Genomic DNA, 20045 nt, shown 5'->3' with positions numbered 1-20045 from the left:
CATCTGCCACTCCTCAGCCCAGCTCTGCATCATATCCAAGTCCCTTTGCAGCCGACAACAGCCCTCCTCACTGTCCACAACTCCACCAATCTTCGTATCATCTGCAAATTTACTGACCCACCCTTCGACTCCCTCATCCAAGTCATTAATAAAAATTACAAACAGCAGAGGACCCAGAACTGATCCCTGCGGAACTCCACTTGTAACTGGGCTCCAGGCTGAATATTTACCATCTACCACCACTCTCTGACTTCGACCGGTTAACCAGTTTTCAATCCAATTGGCCAAGTTTCCCTGAATCCCATGCCTCCTGACTTTCCGCATAAGCCTACCATGAGGAACCTTATCAAATGCCTTACTAAAATCCATGTACACTACATCCACTGCTGTACCCTCATCCACATGCTTGGTCGTCACCTCAAAGAATTCAATAAGACTTGTAAGGCAAGACCTACCCTTCACAAATCCGTGCTGGCTGTCCCTAATCAAGCAGTGTCTTTCCAGATACTCATAAATCCTATCCCTCAGTACCCTTTCCATTACTTTGCCTACCACAGAAGTAAGGCTAACTGGCCTGTAATTCCCGGGGTTATCCCTATTCCCTTTTTTGAACAGGGGCAAAACATTCGCTACTCTCCAGTCCCCTGGAACCACCCCCGTTGACAGTGAAGACGAAAAGATCATTGCCAACGGTACTGCAATTTCCTCTCTTGCTTCCCACATAATCCTAGGATATATCCCGTCAGGCCCGGGGGACTTGTCTATCCTCAAGTTGTTCAAAATGTCCAACACATCTTCCTTCCTAACAAGTATCTCTTCTAGCTTACCAGTCCGTTTCACACTCTCCTCTTCAACAATACGGTCCCTCTCATTCGTAAATACTGAAGAAAAGTACTCGTTCAAGACCTCTCCTATCTCTTCCGACTCAATACACAATCTCCCACTACTGCCCTTGATCGGACCTACCCTCGTTCTCGTCATTCTCATGTTTCTCACATACGCAGAAAATGCCTTGGGGTTATCCTTGATCCTATCTGCCAAGGATTTTTCATGCCCTCTCTTAACTCTCCTAATCCCTTTCTTCAGGTCCCTTCTGGCTATCCTGTATCCCTCCACTGCTCTGTCTGAACCCTGTTTCCTCAACCTTATGTAAACCTCCTTCTTCCTCTTTACTAGACATTCAACCTCCCTTGTCAACCAACGCTCCCTCACACGACCATTTCTTTCCTGCCTGATAGGTACATACATATCAAGGACGCGTCGTATCTGCTCCTTGAAAAAGTTCCACATTTCCACCACATCCTTCCCTGACAGCCTATGCTCCCAACTTATGCTCCTCAAATCCTGTCTTACAGCATCATAATTTCCCTTCCCCCAATTGTAAAATCTACCCTGTTGTGCGCACCTATCTCTCTCCATGACCAAGGTGAAAGTCACAGAATTGTGGTCACCATCACCAAAATGTTCACCCACTAACAAGCCCATCACTTGTCCCGGCTCATTACCGAGTACCAAATCCAATATGGCCTCCCCTCTGGTTGGACAATCTACATACTGAGTTAGAAAAGCTTCCTGGACACACTGCACAAACACCGCCCCATCCAATCTACTTGATCTAAAGAGCTTCCAATCAATATTTGGGAAGTTGAAGTCACCCGTGACTACTACCCTGTGGCTTCTGCACCTTTCCAAAATCTGTTTCCCAATCTGTTCCTCCACATCTCTGCTGCTATTGGGGGGCCTATAGTAAACACCCAACAAGGTGACTGCACCTTTCCTATTTCTGACTTCAGCCCATACTACCTCCAAAGGCAGATCCCCCTCAAACTACCTTTCTACAGCCGTTATACCATTTCTAATTAGCAATGCCACCCCCCCTCCTTTTTTACCACCCTCCCTAATCTTACTGAAACATCTGTAACCAGGTTCCTCCAACAACCATTCCTGTCCCTCATCTATCCACGTTTCCGTGATGGCCACAACATCGTAGTCCCAGGTACCGATCCAGGCCTTAAGTTCACCCACCTTATTTCTGATACTTCTTGCGTTGAAGTATACGCACTTTAGCCCATCTCTGTGTCCGCAAGTATTCCCTGGCAGTACTACGTTCTCCACAGCCTCCCTACATTCTTGGACATCCTGAAACACGGCTAGCTTACTTGCTGGACTACAAGTCCGGATCCCATCCCCCTGCCAAATTAGTTTAAACCCCCTCGAAGAGTGCTAGCAAACCTACCCCCCAGGATATTGGTGCCGTTCTGGTTCAGGTGCAACCCGTCTTGTTTATACAGGTCCCACCTTCCCCAGAATGCAGTCCACTTGTCCAAATACCTGAAGTCCTCCCTCCTACACCATCCTTGCAGCCACGTGTTCAACTGCACTCTCTCCCTATTCCTTGCCTCACTGTCACGTGGCACCGGCAACAACCCAGAGATGACGACTCTGTCTGTCCTAGCTTTTAGCTTCCAGCCTAACTCCGAGTTCTTGAATGACCTCCCCACCCCTCTTCCTACCTATGTCGTTGGTGCCAATGTGCACCACGACTTCTGGCTGCACACCCTCCCCCTTAAGGATTCTGAAGGCACGGTCCGAGACGTCTCGTCCCTGGCACCCGGGAGGCAACAAACCATTCGAGAATCTCGCCCATGTCCACAGAACCGCCTGTCCGTCCCTCTAACTAGAGAGTCTCCTATAACTAGCGCTCTCCTGCTCTCCCCCTTTCCCTTCTTAGTCTCAGAGCCAGACCTCACGCCACTGACCCCTTCTCTGCAGCTTACACCTGCAAGGCTGTCCCCCCCAACAGTTTCCAAAGCTGTATACCTATATTTTAGGGGAACGACCACAGGGGAACCCTGCACTGCCTGCTTCTTCCCCTTCCCACCTCTAACTGTTACCCAGCTACCTCTGTTCTCTGGTGTAACTATGTCCCTGTAGCTTCTATCAATCACCCTCTCAGCCTCTCGAATAATCCTCAGTTCGTCCAACTCCAGTTCCAGTTCCCTAACGCGGTCAGTGAGGAGCAGGATCTGACTGCATTTCCTGCAGACGAAGTCGGCAGGAGTATCGGTGGTCACCCCTACCTCAAACATCCTGCATGAAGAACATTCCACTGCCTGCGCTGCCATAACTCTACACTTTGTCTCCAAAACAAGAACACTGAGTCAATAACACAGTCGCTTACCTTGAACACACCCAATCAAATACTACTCACTCACCTTCCCGACCAGCTCTGCGCTCCGACCTCACTTCCGCCTCACACTCTCTTTCGGGCAGAGAGTTTTATAACAACTCACTGTGTCATTGAAAAGAGAGAGATTCTTTGCACTCTTGGCTTTCTGTCAGTTCCTATAAATGTGTCCCCCTCCGGACCACTACTCCTGCAGGAAGCCATTTCTCCCTATTTACTCCATCAAAAGCTCCCCACACCATTCACCTGAAATGTAACCGATCTGCATGTTCGAGTCATCTACCTCCTCCGTTCCCATGCCTCATGATCCAACAATTGTCCTAGCAATTTCAGTTGTGAAGCTTTCAACTGAATCCCAACCTCAGCAGAGTTCTAGAAGTAGCGTCATAGAGTCAGATAGTTTGTCCCAACCAGCCTGCACTTGGCCCATATCCCTCCAAACCTTTCTTACTCATGTACTTAGCTAAATGTCTTTTAAATATTGCCCCTCGTGTGTTTTTTGAAATCTTTCTCCTCTCAGCTTAAAAACTTGCCCCCTAGTCTTAAAATCCCCCACCCCAGAGAAAGATGCTGCCATTCACCTTACCTATACCCCTCATGATTTTATAAACCTCTCCTTATAACATCGCAGGGTTACGGAACTCGATCTCGTTGAATGGTATACTCGAAGGGCCAAATGGCCTCTTATTTCTGGCATTCTTATCACCCTTCTGTCTGCCCTAGCAAATCCCTTAATCATCTTGAACACCTCAATTAGGTCTCTCTGCTCTGTGCAGCGTGTTCTTGTAACTTAAACTGCCCTAATATTGTGCTGGCCACATTCTGCTGTACCCACTGTGAGACCATTATGTCCTACAGGGTTGGAGTGACCCCAGAATGTAACCATACCAGATGCAGTCCAGCCCTAGCTCGACCTGTACCTTCCCCCCGCTTCATATTCCAGTCCCATACTCCTCCCCATCTCCCTCGACAGTTCTGTAATTATTTCCCTGTCTCTCGCCAGTCGACCTGGCCAGCTGGAAGGAGAAGATGGAGCGGGATGCAGCGAACACCCAACACGAAGACCTGACTGACGAGGAGGACGAAGATGACGCTGTCCTGGTGGAGCATCAGACAGACACTGCCATGGAAATGTGCGCGCCGGTGGATGAGCTGTACAGGGACGGCATCCTCACTGTGGGCTGTGTGGGTGAGCTGGCTTGAGTGGTGGAGGCTGGTACAATTGCAACATTTAAGAGACATTTGGATGGGTATATGAATAGGAAGGGTTTGGAGGGATATGAGCCGGGCGCTGGCAGATGGGACTAGATTAGGTTGGGATATCTGGTCGGCATGGACGGGTTGGACTGAAGGGTCTGTTTCCATGCTGCACATCTCTTTTGACTCTATGTGGTGGGTGACAGCAGCTGAAAATGACAAATTTGTCTGGACAAGTGCTGCGTTTTTCTGAACGAATTTGGCGGAAACCAGAACTGCCAGCAGGTGGCAGTGCCGCTGGAAACCTATTGCTTATTGGTTTAATATCAAATACGTCCCTCACCTGGGGACCGAGAGTCCACATGTGGTGCACAGGTAAAGTCCCTATCCCTGGGAGGCCCAGGTTCAAGTCCCGCTTTCTCCAGAGGTGTTTAACTAATCTCTGAACTGGTTGATTTGAAAAATTGATTTAACTAAAAAAAAAGCAGCCCTAAGATCTGGTAAGACTTTGCAGTGATCAGATGTGGAACGATGTTCATAACCTGAAGAGAAATGTGAAAAAGGACTCAAACAGTGAAATTTGTCAAGCTATTGTTTTGCGTTTTTTTCGGAAGCAGAGAGTTTGTTGTCTTTCACCTGTTGTGTATATACACAGGGTCTAAATTCCACCCTGTTCTTTCCTCTTACCTCCCTCAGGTTTTCCAAATGTGGGCAAGTCATCTCTCATTAACGGCCTGGTGGGGAAGAAGGTGGTGAGTGTGTCTCGCACTCCAGGTCACACCAAATACTTCCAGACGTACTTCTTGACTCCCACCGTCAAGCTGTGTGACTGCCCCGGCCTTATCTTTCCCTCGCTGGTCGACCGTCAACAGCAGGTCAGCTTTCACTGCTCTGTGCTTGGATGTGGGTGAGAGAAGAGGGCACGGGCCCAACTAGTGCATTTGAGGAAGATGCAGTCTTCCTCTCTCTGGGGGCGGTACAGTGGCTCAGTGGTCAGCACTGCTGCCTCACAGCACTAGGGACCCGGGTTCAATTCCAGCCTCAGGCAACTGTCTGTGTGGAGTTTGCACATTCTCCCCGTGACTGCGTTTCCTCCGGATGCTCCGGTTTCCTCCCACAGTCCAAAGATGTGCTGATTAGGTGAATTGGCCATACTGAGTTGCCCCGTAGTGTTCAGGGATGTGTGGGTGAGGTGCAATAGTCAGGGGTAAATGTAGAGTAATAGGGGAATGGGATATTCGTTGGAGGGTCGGTGTGCACTTGCTGGGCCGAAGGGCCTGTTTCAATGCTGTAAGGTTTCTATGATGCAGTAGCAGCAGCTTGTATTTTGGCATCTTTTAAAGAAATTATGTGAGGTGATTCACACAGGAACGCTGTGGACCAGAGACTTGAAACCGAACCACACGTAAGGGGTGTTTGGACAGTTGTCAAACAGCTAGGCTTTAAAGGAGGTGTTTAAAAGGAAGATAGCAAAGTCCAGAGGTGGAAGGAATTCAGTACAATTGAAGACACAGACAGACTCTCACACCCCGCCAATGTAATGTAGTTTGGGATGGTGTGGAGGGCTAGATTGAACAAACTGAGCTCTCAAAAATTGTTGAGCTGGTGCAGTTCCCAGAGATGGGGAGGGATGAGGCCATGGAGGGATTTGAACACACAACTGTGGGGTTAGTTAAATGTTTCAGCAACATTTTGAGAAGTTTTCTTTCCCAAATTTTATTAATTGATATTTTGACTCTTTTTAAAAAAGTATATATATATTTTTCCTGGCATGGTCTTTTCTCCTGATTCTTGCCCCGTTGTAATTTTGCTGGGGAAAGGGGGATGTGTTTTCTGATCTATTCTCCATGAGAGAATCTGGTGAGTAAGCTGTTTGGTCATTGCTCTGATCTGAGCCTTTTGTCAGCTGCCTGTGGTTTCTAATGGGTGTCACTAGATGGTGGTAAATCCCTCCTTTCGGTGTCCGGCCCAGGAGTACTGAGTAACTGGAGCAATCCCGAGCAACAGGTGCTGTGGTCAAATAGCACGTCACAAACCAGAGACTTGGTCAGTGCTGTGTTGTACCACTTCAGGCTATACGCTGGCTTACAGAGCGTGATCTCAGACCAGAGTGAACGGACAGGGAACAAACCAATTATTAAAATCACTTGATCCAAAAAATTAACTTGCTTCATCACCGCAGATGCTGCCACATTTGTTGACTTTCGCCAGCAATTTCTGTTTTTGTTTCTGATTTCCAGCATTTGTGGTTCTCTCTTTATTTTAAAAAAAATAAAATTCAATCATACTTAGAAATGTACATGCTAGTGATACCAGACCTCCATTTTGAACTCTGCAACATGAGTAGGACTAGAGTGAGACCAATGAATTATGTTATGATCTGGTTAGGGACAAGTAGCTTTTATTTTCAAATTAGACAGAAGGAATTTCTAAGAGAGCAAAGCCTGAGATTTCACTCTTTTGAACAAGCAATATTAGGGGTAGGTGTAGGGAATACTGGATGACTAGAGAAATTGAGGTTTTGGCTAAGAAAAAGAAGGAATCATATGTCAGGTGTTAACAGGAGAGATTGAGTGAATCCTTGGAAGAGTATAAATGCAGTAGGAGTATACTTAAGAGGGAAATCAGGAGGGCAAAAAGGGGACATGAAATACTGTTAGCAAATAGGGTTAAGGAGAATCCAAGGGGAATTTATAAAAACATTAAGGACAAAAGTGTAACTAGGGAGAGAATAGGGCCCCTCAAAGATCAGCAAGGCAGAAGGCAGGGTATGTGTGGAACCACAGGAGATGGAGGCGATACTAAACAAGGATTTTGCATCAGTGTTTATTGTGGAGAAGAACACGGCTGGTACAACTACAACATTTAAAAGGCATCTGGGTGGGTATAAGGATAAGAAGGTTTTAGAGAGATATGTGCCAAATGCTGGCAAATGGTCTGGATGGACAATTTGGACCGAAGGGTCTGTTTCTGTGCTGTACATCTGAGTCTGTGACTTTATTGTACAAGACACAACGGTAATATCTGCAATATACCCAGAATTAATGTAGTAAACATGGGTAATAGACTGTACTAAACTATAACAGACTGTAACCGAACACTCCGCTGTGCAAAGCAAATAGCCAGTGGGGTTAAGACAATTCCAAAGAGTCTCTCAGTAACTGTCCCCTCCTTTGAGATGTTAATAATACAATGGACCATCAAAACTGAACAAACTTCATAAAGGATTACAATTCTTCACTTTTGCACATCTAACCATGAAACTTCTCAAGACAAATCTGTCTTTGACTGTGGATGACTGCTCATGTTCAAGTCAATCACCTTCCATTCCTGAGTCCACATTCCCCAGGACTCTAAATACTCTACTGGCAGGCACCGCTCCATCCAGTTTCTCCCTGACCGCTCACTTCACCAAGCTGCATACGCCCCAGCTCTTCCCTGGGCTCCACTCTTGCTAAAATGCATCAAGCAAACTCTGCTTGTCGTCCTTTCACTGAGACTTCTTGCTGTACTGAACTATTAATTGTGCACACACTTTTTTTCAAGTGCTTCACCCCAGCCCCTCATTGACACAAAGCTTTGCAACTGGTATAGCACTCCCCAGAGTCCTTGCTACGCAAAACACACGTTGTTCAAAAAAAAACCCGAAAGAACTGAGGATGCTGGAAATCCAAACCAAAACAAAATTGTTGGTAAAACTCAGCAAGCCAGCAGCATCAGGTTCTGCAGGAGGGTCACTGGACCGGAAGCGTTAACTCTGCTCTCCCTCTCTATAGATAATGCCAGACCTGCTGAGTTTCTGTGGCCATTTCTGTTTTTGTGAACCTGCTGAAGAGCTCAGCAGCACAGTTGAGAGCAGCTCTGTCTAACATTGAGGTCCTGTCACTCTCCCATACTCCAACTCTCAGAACCACATTTCGATGGCCGTCTAACCCTCCTGTGTGATTTATCACTAATCTAAGGCAGGAGTGCATTGAGTTAATTTTGGTACAGTCTAACATAGCAAACCCTTAGAAGCTTGTGTACCGTCTTGTAGTTAACCAGGAGAATCTCCCACTTTGACTGCTCGCCATTGGAAAGCCACATTTATCAATGCATTTTCCTTTGCCATCAAGATCCGGAGTGGCACCCAACTGCGGTGCCTCTGGCTCAGAGGCAGGGACATTTCACTCAGCCTCAAGAGGGTTGTTCCCTCAGTATTTGTGGGCGGCACGGTGGCACAGTGGTTAGCACTGCTGCCTCACAGCGCCTGTAGACCCGGGTTCAATTCCCGACTCAGGCGACTGACTGTGTGGAGTTTGCACGTTCTCCCCGTGTCTGCGTGGGTTTCCTCCGGGTGCTCCGGTTTCCTCCCACAGTCACAAAGATGTGCGGGTCAGGTGAATTGGCCATGCTAAATTGCCCATAGTGTTAGGTAAGGGGTAAATGTAGGGGTATGGGTGGGTTGCGCTTCGGCGGGTCGGTGTGGACTTGTTGGGCCGAAGGGCCTGTTTCCACACTGTAAGTCTAATCTAATCTAATCTAATCTAATCTATTGCCCTGTAATGTCAGCCTAGATATAGTTCTGGAGTCTCTTGGGTTTGACTTGAACCTCCTGCCTTGGGCTGGATGGGGATTAGCGTCTGAAGCAAAACTAACCTGAGTCGCTTGTCCCTTTTTCTAAAGAATGCAGTTATGTATCCCTCTGTGTTGGGAGTGGCGTGGTGGCCCAGTGGTTAGCACTGCTGCCTCACAGCGCCAGGGACATGGGTTCGATTCCCAGCCTTGGGTGACTGTCTGTGTGGAGTTTGCACATTCTCCCCGCGACTGCGTGGGCTTCCTCCCACAATCCAAAGATGTGCAGGTTGGGTGAATTGGCCGTGCTAAGGTGTCGCATAGTGTTTAGGGATGTGTAGACTAGGTGCATTAGACAGGGGTAAATATGGGATAAAAGGGGAGAGGAATGGGAGGTTCTTCGGAGGGCCGAAGTGGACTTGTTGGGCTGAAAGGCCTGTTTCCATGCTGTTCAACGGTCTGCACAAGATGCCCTGATTCTCTCCCTCCTTCCCACTGCCTCCAGATTCTGTCCGGGATTTATCCGATAGCACAGATTCAGGAGCCTTACACCTCCGTCGGTTACCTGGCCGCGAGGATTCCTGTCGCAAAGCTGCTGAAACTCAAGCACCCGCAGGTGGAGGAGGGCAGGCCCGAGGAGCAGGAGCAGGCCCAGGCCAGGTTCACCGCCTGGGACATCTGTGAAGGTAACTGGAGGCGTGAGCTGGGAGGGAAGGCTGCCGGCCGGTTACTTCTCAAAGCCATCCGCCAAGCGGAAAGCTTCCTTTTTTTGGCGTCTCGTGTTAATGACCGAGCCAGAGTTACTGTCAGCCTCACACCCATGAGCTGTTTGTCTCTTTGCAGCCTGGGCCGAGAAGAGAGGGTACAAGACGGCCAAAGCAGCACGGAACGACGTGTACCGGGCAGCAAACAGCATCCTTCGGCTGACCGTGGACGGGCGCCTGTGTCTTTGCATGCGACCTCCAGGATACACGGTGCAGAAAGGTAGGGGGTGTGCGTCCGCGCGCGCGTGCGCGTTCGGTCAGCTTCAACACCTAGCATCATCAAGAGCAGCTTTTGGGGCGAGTGGCAGTGATCGTTGAGTTGAGCATGGAATGAGGGTTCTTGTGAATTTGTGGGAGGGGGAGGGGGGGGTCCCTTCCCTGTTTTTCACATGTCTGCCAGGGCCTTAACAGCGTGTCAGGCACACCTTGATACTGATCGGGGAGGGGATAACCTCCTGTCTCGCTTGCTACCTGTTTGTTTGAGGGATTGGCCTCATTGCCTCTTTCTCACACTGGCCTGCAATGCTTTCCTTGTGCTTCAGTGACCAGACCCAGACGCGGTTCTCCAGGTGGTACGACCAGATCCCTGCACAGTGAGAGTTTGTAGTCACTGCAGTAAGATGGTCATTGTCTCTTTGTTGGCAAGTAACTCTGCGCAGTGGTTGATTTGATTATTTGAAATCGTGGAGAGGGAGAGAGAGAAAACAAATTGAGGGAACACTTGCATCTCTCACCATCAGAGTTGCTGTGATTTGTTTTAGTCGTAGGTATTGTACAGCACAGAAGGAGGTAACTTGGCACAGTGTGCTGTTTGCACTAATTAGTCGCAACTCCCTCTCTTTCCACGTCACCTCACAGTCTTTTTTCTTCTCATGTCTATATCCAATCCCCCTTTTAACGTTAGCCTTGAATCTGTTCCCACTGTTTACATGCAAGATGATCAGAGGATGAGATAGGGTAGACGGTGAAAGTCTTTTTCTTAGGATGATGATGTCAAGGGCACATAGGGGTGATAGATTTAAGACAGATATCAGAGGCAGGTTCTCTACTCAGAGCGTGGTAAGGGTGTGGAATACCCTACCTGCCAATGTAGTTAACTCAGTAACGTTAGGGAGATTTAAACAATCCTTGGATAAGCACATGGATGATGATGGGATAGTGTACGGGGAGGAGCTGAGAATAGTTCACAGGTCAGCGCAACGTTGAGGGCTGAAGGGTCTGTTCTGAGTTGTATTGTTCTATGTTCTCTGCTCTTTCAGACAGCGTAGTCCCCTCCGCCTGTTACATAAAGTAAAATCCAACCCCCCCCCCAACTCCCAACTCCACACTTTGCTTATTTCTTTCAATTGTCTTAACCTTGCACCCCCTGAATACAGACCTTTGTGCTAATGGTCTTGTCCACCCCTTGGTGGTCTTAAATGACCCTGTCAAATCTCTCCGAAACCTTTTTCTTGCAAAACTGAAAACCCTCATCCCCGATTCAATTCTAGTAAAATCTCTCCACACCACCAAACCCCCCCCTCCCCATCTACGGCCTTGTTTAGGATCCTCTCTAAAGTGTGGTGCCAGACATGGGCTGTGGCCTAACAAGTGAGGAACAAAGGTTTGGAAGGCCTTCCTGGAGAGAGGTTTATCTGTTAAATTCCAGTAACCGCGTTGCTCAAAACCATGACTTTGCAAGTGGGTGAATGCCTCTCTTTTTTAAAATGCTTCAGTTAATTCTACGGGAGGCAGTAGGTTGGTTCAGAACCAGTAGAGAATGACTTTGAAGGCAAGTCAGGGGGGTGCGGGTGGAGGAATTGGCATTAGTACCTTCCAAGACCACAGTATATTTTAATTTCAGTAATGCACTTTTGAAGGAAGGTCATGGACATAGCAATCCAAAACAAAGGATGTCTCGTGAGAGTTCACACTCAGCTGGTTAAAATGGACTTTAGTTAGAAAGCTGTGCCCAGAGAACTGAGTGAGAATATGTAGAGAATGGCCCTTGAAGGGTGCAGATTGCAGAATTAATCTGCCAATGGTTTCATGGCCATTGTTAGACCCTTAATTCCAGATTTTGATTGAATCCAAATTCCACTGTCTTCCGTTGCGGGATTCGAACCCGTGTCCCCAGGACATGACCTGGGCCTCTGGATTAACAGTACAGCAGTAGTGCCACTAAGCCACCACCTCCTCTGTTTTTGGCTTCCTCTCTTGTCGAGGTCCCTCAGAGTCCTCTCCGACGCAATAAGATCATTCCTCATTCTTCGTAACTCCCAACAAATACACGCTCAGACTGTCCATCGTCTCCTCTGAAGGAAAGTTCCGGAAAGCTGGGGTTAGGCTGCCACGGCCTGTGCCTGAGAGGGTTCAGCCAGCCCTGCCTCTTCTTCAGTCACTCAGAGCAAGAAGAGCCGCTCCAGTCACAGGCTCTTTCCCTCCTGCATTTGTTACTGATTGGTTCACTCGTGGGCCTATCAGCATCAAACGCTGGAGAGAGAGAGCCCATCTGTGATTGGTGGAGCATCTTGTGAGGTCGACAACTGAGTGAGTGAGTTACAGTCTGGAGGTGACTGCCTGCTCATGGGGTTGTTGGTTGGGAGGAAGGAATTGCGAGAAGCTGCAAGGGATCAGAGTGATGGGATGACTGAGGCTGCGGTAAAAATGGAGTGGGGTGCAAAGGGTTTGGGAGGAGGGGGGCAGAGGTGGGGTGAAGAGGAATCGGAATGAGGGAGGGCTCCAGGTGAGGAATGAAAAAAAAGAGGCTGCGAGGGATTGGGGGAATGGAAGAGGTTGCCAGGGCTTTTACAGGAGGAAAGGTGGAAGCTGTGGGGTGCTGGATAAGAAGGGAGATTGCAAAGGAGAGGGAGAGTAATTTTAAACCTGCCAACACAACATTACTCAAATATCTGAGAGCCAGGGACAGTTGATATGACAGAGGCAATGAATTCCTTCAATGAATATACAATTGCTGGCTTTATACAACAGATATCTACGATCTGGTGTGACGTGTAGTGAATGCTGTTGATGTCAACACTGTCAGTTGTTACAATTTAAATCTGAGCTGCAGCATATAGAGCCGTAAACCGCCTGACTAAATGTTCTAACTTTGTTGCTTGTGCGTGTGTGTGTGTGTGTGTGTGCACGCGCGCGTGCAGTAGCCGAGAGCTCATCAGTTTGTAGAAGATGTCTGTTTAAGGTGATGGCTTTTTTGTGTGTGTTAGTATTTTTCAATTGCTTTGGAAAGAATCTTTTCGCTAACTTAAGCCTTTTGTCTTGTGTCAGTTTGAGTACCGCAGTGTCTCCAAAATTAATGCTTTCCTCGTGTTGTGGGTTTGTTTAGTAGAGGGTTGATAATGGATATCTTCATTCTTCTACTTCTGTACGAGTCCAAGTACCCCACACATCAACTGAAATACAGAAGGTATTCTACGTAACAATACAGAGATAATAAATGAGTTGGTGAGAACAATAAAAAAGCCTAAATAAAGAGCTCAGAAATGGGATAAATGATTTCTCTCCCTCGCTCTGCTCAGGAAGCCCAGGGGTCAGTCAGTTGAACCATCTCCGAATTGCTTGAAATGCAATTATGTCCTTTCGTAAAAATGGAGCAGAACTGTACACTCTTGTCCACGTGGTCTGACAAATGCCCTTTATGACTGTAGCAGCCCTTGCAATAAATGACTTTCCATGTGATAGGATTCTGAGAGTAGCTATGGAGGCTGAAGGAACCAAGTGCAGTCACGATGACCACCAGTGGCTGTATTTATATTCCGAGTGGACAGCCTGGCCAGGGGCAAGTGAGAAGCAGGTGCCAGGAAGCAAGTAAAAGGGGCAGGAGTAACTTCAGTTGTCTCTCCCTCTGTGTTTTCAGTGGACTGGCAGCAGCACGTCGAGACACTCGAGATTGCAGCCCTTCAGGAGGCACACAGGCAGCAGACCAAGCAGAGCTCCGAAGACGAGGACGAGATCTCCAGCTCGGACCAGGAGGACGACGAGAAAGACCATGATGCAGACGAAGAGGAGGAGGAGGAGGAAGAGGAGGAGAGGGGTGAGGGTGGGGACGCTGGTCAGAGGCACAGGGGATCCTTCCTTAGCAAGAACAAGTTCGCCCTTCTCCGAGACGATGAGTGTTAACGTCTTGTTGCACCGGATCACCCGGTGCTAGGACTGGGGACCTTTACAGAGAAACGATGCATGTGCATCCTCCAAAAGCAGCAACACCCAGCTGTGTATTACTTCATTCCGGAGTGCATCGCGGAGACCCATTCCAATCCTTTACCATTAATGTATTGCTCTATTTCAATAAAGCTTTATTTACCGTAGCAGTTGGAGCGAGCGGTTTGCTGTTTAGCATCTTGTGTTCACACAGATATGGGGTAGGGGGGGCTGAGTGTGAGCAAATAACCTTATCATCATCCTTTGTTAGTTCCTGGACTCGACCAGAATTGTGCTTCAAGAAGTCTTTTGGAAAAGATAGATACGAATTACTCATGTTTCCAGGGATGAGGTGTGGGATTTGCAGTTCTGAAGAGGCACTTCACAGCTAGCGTTGTTCTCCTGATGGCTGCTGCCTAAGGTCCATCAAAGAAGGACTGCAGCGATCGAGGGATGCTCTTCTAAAGAATGTTCCAGAATCTGGGAAGGCCCCAGCGGATTGGAAAACTGCAGATGGGGCAGCAGTTGAGGTGTATTTCAATTTCCAAAAGGCGTTTTGATAAGGTGCCATGTGAAAGGTTATAGCAGAAGAGTGGAGCTCATTGAGTCAGGGTGTGAGGTGGAAAGAGAGTTGGCTAATTAATTGGAAACTGGATAGATGGTCCATTATAAAGTTGGAAACTGGCGAAGAACCACAGGGATCAGCAAAAGAGCCTCAGTTATTTTTGATTGATTTTAATGACATCAAACATCAGCAGGGTGGTGAAGAAAGCATTTAGCATGCTAGCCTTCGTTGCTCAGACCTTTGATTGTAGGAGTTGGGACATTGTGTTGAGGACGTTGGTGAGGTCTCTTCTGGAATAGTGTGTGCTGTTCTGGTCACGGAGTTATAGGGAGTCTGTTATTAAGCTGGAGCGGGTTCAGAATTGATTTGCAGGATGTTGCTGGGTATGAAAGGTTTGAGTTATAAAGAAAAGTTGGACAGGCTGGGGCTTTCTTCACTGGAGTGCAGGAGGTTGAGTGGTGACCTTGTAGAGGTTTACAAAATCGTTAGGGGTATGTATAAGGTGAATGGTTGGGTGTCTTTTTCCCGAGGCTGATGGAATCTCAAGATGAGGGGGCATATTTTTGAGGGGAGAGGAGAGAGATTTTTAAAAAGTCTTGAGGGACAATTTTTGTTTTACAGAGGAATGTGTGGAATGAACTTCCTGAGGAAGTGGTGGATGCGGGCACAGCTACAACATTTAAAAGACACTTGGATAAAGACATGAACAGGAAGGGTTTGGAGGGATACGGGCCATAAGCAGGCAGGTGGGTCTAGTTGAATTTGGGATTATGGACTGGGGTTGGTTTCCGTGCTGTATGACTCCGACTCTGTAAACTGGATGATGTGACGGTTGCATTGTAGCCAGATTTCCTGACAACACCACTATAGGAGAACATGCAAAATGGGCGGCACGGTGGCTCCGTGGTTATCACTGCTGCCTCACGGCGCCAGGGACCTGGGTTCAATTCCCGACTCAGACAACTGTCTGTGTGGAGTTTGCACACTCCCCGTGTCTGCGTGGGTTTCCTCCCACAGTCCAAAAATGTGCAGTTTCGGTGAATTGGCCATGTTAAAAAAATTGCCCGTAGTGTTAGGTAAATGTAGGGGAATGGGTCTGGGTGGGTTGCTTTTCAGAGGGTCGGTGTGGACTTGTTGGGCCGAAGGGCCTGTTTCCACACTCTAAATCTAAAAGCACAAATTGCTAACGAAATTCAGCAGACCTGCCACCATTTGTGGGGAGAAAGAGTTAATATTTCAAATACGTTCTCCCCATAGATGCTGCCAAGTCTGATGAGCTTCCCAGCAAATTCTATTTTTTATTCAAGACCAGATTAATTTGGAGGAGGATATAAAAAGTCTGTGAATAGTCAGAAAGTTGGTGGGTGGAGTATCTGGGGATAGGGGTATTGCAAGTGAGAGATTGTTTACTTCAACAGAAAGGACAGAATATTGTTTGTGGAGAGAGACTGCAAGTATAGAGTGATTTTAGTGTCTGCGTCCATCAACTTACAGTGGTTTAGCAAGCAGCTAGACCCTGGAATTAGGAGGTGAGGTGATTGGTGGGGATGGAATAGAGACCCGGGTTCAATTCCACGTTTGGGCAGCTGGCTGTGCGCAGTGTGCAGGTTCTGTCGTGTGTCTGCACGGGTTTCCTCCCACGATCCAAAGATGCGCATGTTAGATGGATTGGCCACAATAAATTGCCCCATAATGTCCAAGGGTATGTAGGCCAGGTGGATCAGCCATGGGAAATTCAGGGTTACAGTATGGGATAAGGGGTGGGATGCTGTTCGGAGGTGTGGACTTGATGGGCTGAATGACCTGCTTCCAAGTCGTAGGGTTACTATCATTCTCAGCGGGTAATTAAGTGAATGTAACCTTTTGGGATGTTGCGAAGTGTCAGGACACCAGAGATTTAGAAGCAGGGGCATGCAGAGAGACTTAGAAGAATCCCTTGCGTTATATCATGGACTGAAAAGTGTGGCGCTGAAAAAGCACAGCAGGTCAGGCAGCAGCTGAGGAGCAGGAGAATCGATCTTTCATCAGGGATTTGTCCGAAACATCGATTCTCCTGCTCCATGGATGCTGCCTGACCTGCTGTGCTTTTCCAGTGCCACACTTTTCAATTCTCATCTCCAGCGTCTGCAGTCCTCACTTTCTCCCGTTGCATTACAGGGCCAGGGATACGCAGGAAGATTCGGGTGTGGTCAGTACTACGCAAATTCATGGGCTGGAAAGTCAGTGACGATGCTCTGTCTTGTGTTTAGGGGTTTAATGTTTAATATTTTCAAACTCTGGCGATATTCCTGATTTTTTTTCTTTGTTATTGTCGCAGTTGGGGGGGGGAAATGAAGTTAGAAATTAACCAAAACCGACTGAGTTGTGACCTGTGATTTCAAATTGTCACTGGGCAGAACATTTCAAATGAGCGGGCTTTCTAGGGAGATGATTGAGAAACACGTGAATGGAAAGTAAGGTACAGCCAGCAAACTCCTCTCAGGATAGTGATTGGGTTGGATAAGGGCTGTTGCGGAGCAGAGCTGGTGTCCCTACCTCTGAGCGAGGTTTGAGTGCCTCAGCCTCCATTTTTGTTGCCTCTGCATTGATCTGTTGTGTTTGCACGTTTCTGAGTGATTGTGTAACTGAGAGTGAATTCTGACATCTATGTTTGTACATGTTCTTGCTTTGTCTTTTAGAATCCTAGAATCCCAACAGTCCAGAAGTAAGCCCACCAACGCTCTGAGCATCCCTCCCAGAGCCCCTCCCACCCTATCCCTGTAATCCTATATTTCCCATGACTAATCCACCCTAACCTGCACATCCCTGGACACTATGGGACAATTTAGCACGGCCAATCCGCCCTAACCTACACATCCCTGGACTGTGGAAGGAAACCGGTGCACCCGGAAGAATCAAAGACACTTGGAGAATGTGCAAACTCCCCAGAGTCGCCTGAGATGGAGGTGGGGGGAGGGGCGGGGAAAGTGAGCCCTCTTAGATCAAATGTATTCTCCACTCCCACCTTCCAGTGAATTGTCGGCCTGAAAACTACAAAACAAGAGGTCGGGTTTGGCTGGAGAACTCTTTGAACAGTTCAAGTCGTCTGGTTTCGAAATCCAACACAAATGCTTTCATAATAACCTAAAATTTGCAACTGCGGATGCTGGAAATCTGAAACAAGAACAAATTTCTGGAGAAACTCAGCCAGTCTGGCAGCATCCGTAGAGAGAAAGCAAGGGTTACTGTTTTTGGGTCACAAGTCTGTTCACCCTGGTGTGGGAGAAACAGGAAACCCCACAAGAGAAAGATTGTTTTAAAAAAAATCCTGGTTGTGAAACTGCCTAAAATCTTGTCCTAATTCCACTTCAATTAAGCCACCTCAGGTTCTGAGTCACAAATATTTGCTGTGTAAGCCAGAAACATTTTGACTTGGCTATTCCAGAACCTTTAAGAAAATTCAGCATGTTCCATTGTAACAATCTTCATATTCCAGACCAGATATGTTGTTTAGTAAGTGAAGGGAGGTGAATTTAGGCGGTCGAGGGTGAGCAGCTTTGTCCTGGGTGCTTTGAGTTTCCTGGGTGTTGTTTGAGCTGCACTTGGCCTGGTGAGTTGGAAATATTCCATCGCACTCCTGCCTTGTGCTTCGCGGAAGACAGAGGAGTTTTGGGGTTAATTGCCACAGGATTCATAGGTGTTCTTAGATTAGATTAGATTCCCCATGCTATGGAAACAGGCCCTTCAGCCCCACACCAACCCCCCCCCCCCCCCCCCCCCCCCAAAGAGCAACCCATCCCATATTTACCTCTGACTAATGCACCTAACACTACGGGCAATTGAGCACGGCCAATCCACCCTAACCTACACATCTTTGGACTGTGGGAGGAAACCCACGCAGACACGGGGAGAACGTGCAAACTCCACACAGACAGTCGCCTGAGGTGGGACTCGAACCCAGGTCCCTGGCGCTGAGAGGCAGCAGTGCTAACCACTGAGCCACCATGCCACAGTATTTATGTGGCTGTTCCAGTTAAGTTTCCACCCTCCCCCCACACAGGATGTTGATCGTGGGGCGTACAGCAATGGTACAATGTACCAGTAACTAACAAAGACTGCTCTCTTGATTGGAGTTGATTTATTATTGTCAAATGTACCTAAGTACAGTGAAAAGTTTTGTTTCGCGTGCACTACAGGCGGATCATAACGTACAAAGACTGTAGGGTGGTTGAACAGAGCAAGGAATGCAAAGTTATGGCTGCAAAGAAGGTGTACAGAAAGCAAGATCAAGGTTAGATTTTGAATTTGAGAGGTTCATTCAGTAGTCAAATAATGGAGGGGGGGGGGGAGGAAACTGTCCTTGAACCTGTCGGCACGTGTGTTTAAGCTTTTGAATTTTCTGCTTGACAGAAGAGGTTGTAAGAGCTGATAACCGGGGTGGGAGGGGTCTTTGATGATGTTGGCTGCCTTTCCGAGATAGTGGGAAGTGTAGATGGAGTCAGTGAATGGAAGGTTGGCTTAGTTTGGTTTAAGCAGGCGAAAGTGAGGACTGCAGATGCCGGAGATCAGAGTTGAGACTGTGGTGCTGGAAAAGCGCAGCAGGTCAGGCAGCATCCGAGGAGCAGGAGAATTGACGTTTCAGGCATAAGCTCTTCATCAGGAATGGGGCTGTGATCCGAGGGGGCAGAGAGATAAATGGGAGGGGATGGGGCTGGGGCTGGGGCTGGGGGGAAGGTAGCGGAGAAGGCGATAGGTGGATGGAGGTGGGGATAATGTTGATAGGTCGGAGAGGAGGGTGGAGCGGATTGGTGGGAAGGAAGGTGGACAGGTAGGACAGGTCATGAGGGAGTTGGAAGGTTGGAGCTGGGATAAGGTGGGGGAAGGGGAGATGAGGAAACTGGAGAAATCCACATTGATGCTGTGGGGTTGGAGGGTACCAAGGCGGAAGATTTGGTTTAGTTGATGGCAAAAGTTTGTAAATCACATGGAAACAATTTCTAAAGCTACCTGATACATTGTGGAAAGTTGGGACGACTGACGATTATTATTCAGTACGTCTGAACTGTTCTGAGGTCAGCATTTCAGTGCAAGTTGTGAATAATCTGACTGATGGTCAGATGTGGAGCATCTAGTCAATCTTTTCCTTATCTAGCATGTCTTGGTTTTGTTCGCGATTGTGTATTCAGAACCAGAAAAGACGCCAGGGTCGTAGAAGCCTGCTCCCACCCTTGGCTGATGTCAGCGACATAGTCAGACAATTTCTGGATGATGTGAAAGCTGCATTAAACTCTGGTAAGCATTTATTTTCCAGGCGCCTCAAGGTTGCAGTGTGGAAAGAATTGAGTTTTCAATTAAAACTGAGATTGAGAGCAGAAGACCACTAATTTATTGTCCCCTGTTTTCTACTGCTTCTCATGATAAATATCTCCCACTGGGGGTTAGCCAGAATAATTTATTCTTACCTTCTGTATGCAGATTTTGCTACATCCTTCAACAACCAGCTGCTATATCGATCTTAATACTTGATATAAAGCAGACAGGTAGATTTGCACACAACGATTTGTTTTATTGATAAACATTTGGCCAAATGCATGAAGCGTACAGTTGAAAATCACGGAGCTAATAAAGGACAGAAACAGATTGCATGAAATGAAATGCA

General features: G+C 47.7%; 1 protein-coding gene across 1 annotated transcript in view; it reads left to right on the top strand.

The window, feature by feature from the left end:
- gnl1 (guanine nucleotide binding protein-like 1) overlaps nt 1–14009 on the top strand; it is a 58453-nt gene extending 44444 nt beyond the window's left edge. Inside the window, exons 8-12 of the mRNA XM_060850368.1 lie at nt 4191–4376; nt 5081–5259; nt 9444–9624; nt 9782–9922; nt 13559–14009. Coding sequence (XP_060706351.1) covers nt 4191–4376; nt 5081–5259; nt 9444–9624; nt 9782–9922; nt 13559–13821 — 950 coding nt within the window. The 3' untranslated portion in view covers nt 13822–14009. The remainder of the gene's footprint in view (nt 1–4190; nt 4377–5080; nt 5260–9443; nt 9625–9781; nt 9923–13558) is intronic.
- Nucleotides 14010–20045: the final 6036 nt, after the last annotated feature.

This window comes from Hemiscyllium ocellatum, chromosome 35 (assembly GCF_020745735.1).
Source record: "Hemiscyllium ocellatum isolate sHemOce1 chromosome 35, sHemOce1.pat.X.cur, whole genome shotgun sequence".
In the NCBI taxonomy this organism is placed as follows: domain Eukaryota; kingdom Metazoa; phylum Chordata; class Chondrichthyes; order Orectolobiformes; family Hemiscylliidae; genus Hemiscyllium; species Hemiscyllium ocellatum.
This window is presented reverse-complemented; position numbering and strand designations above follow the sequence as displayed.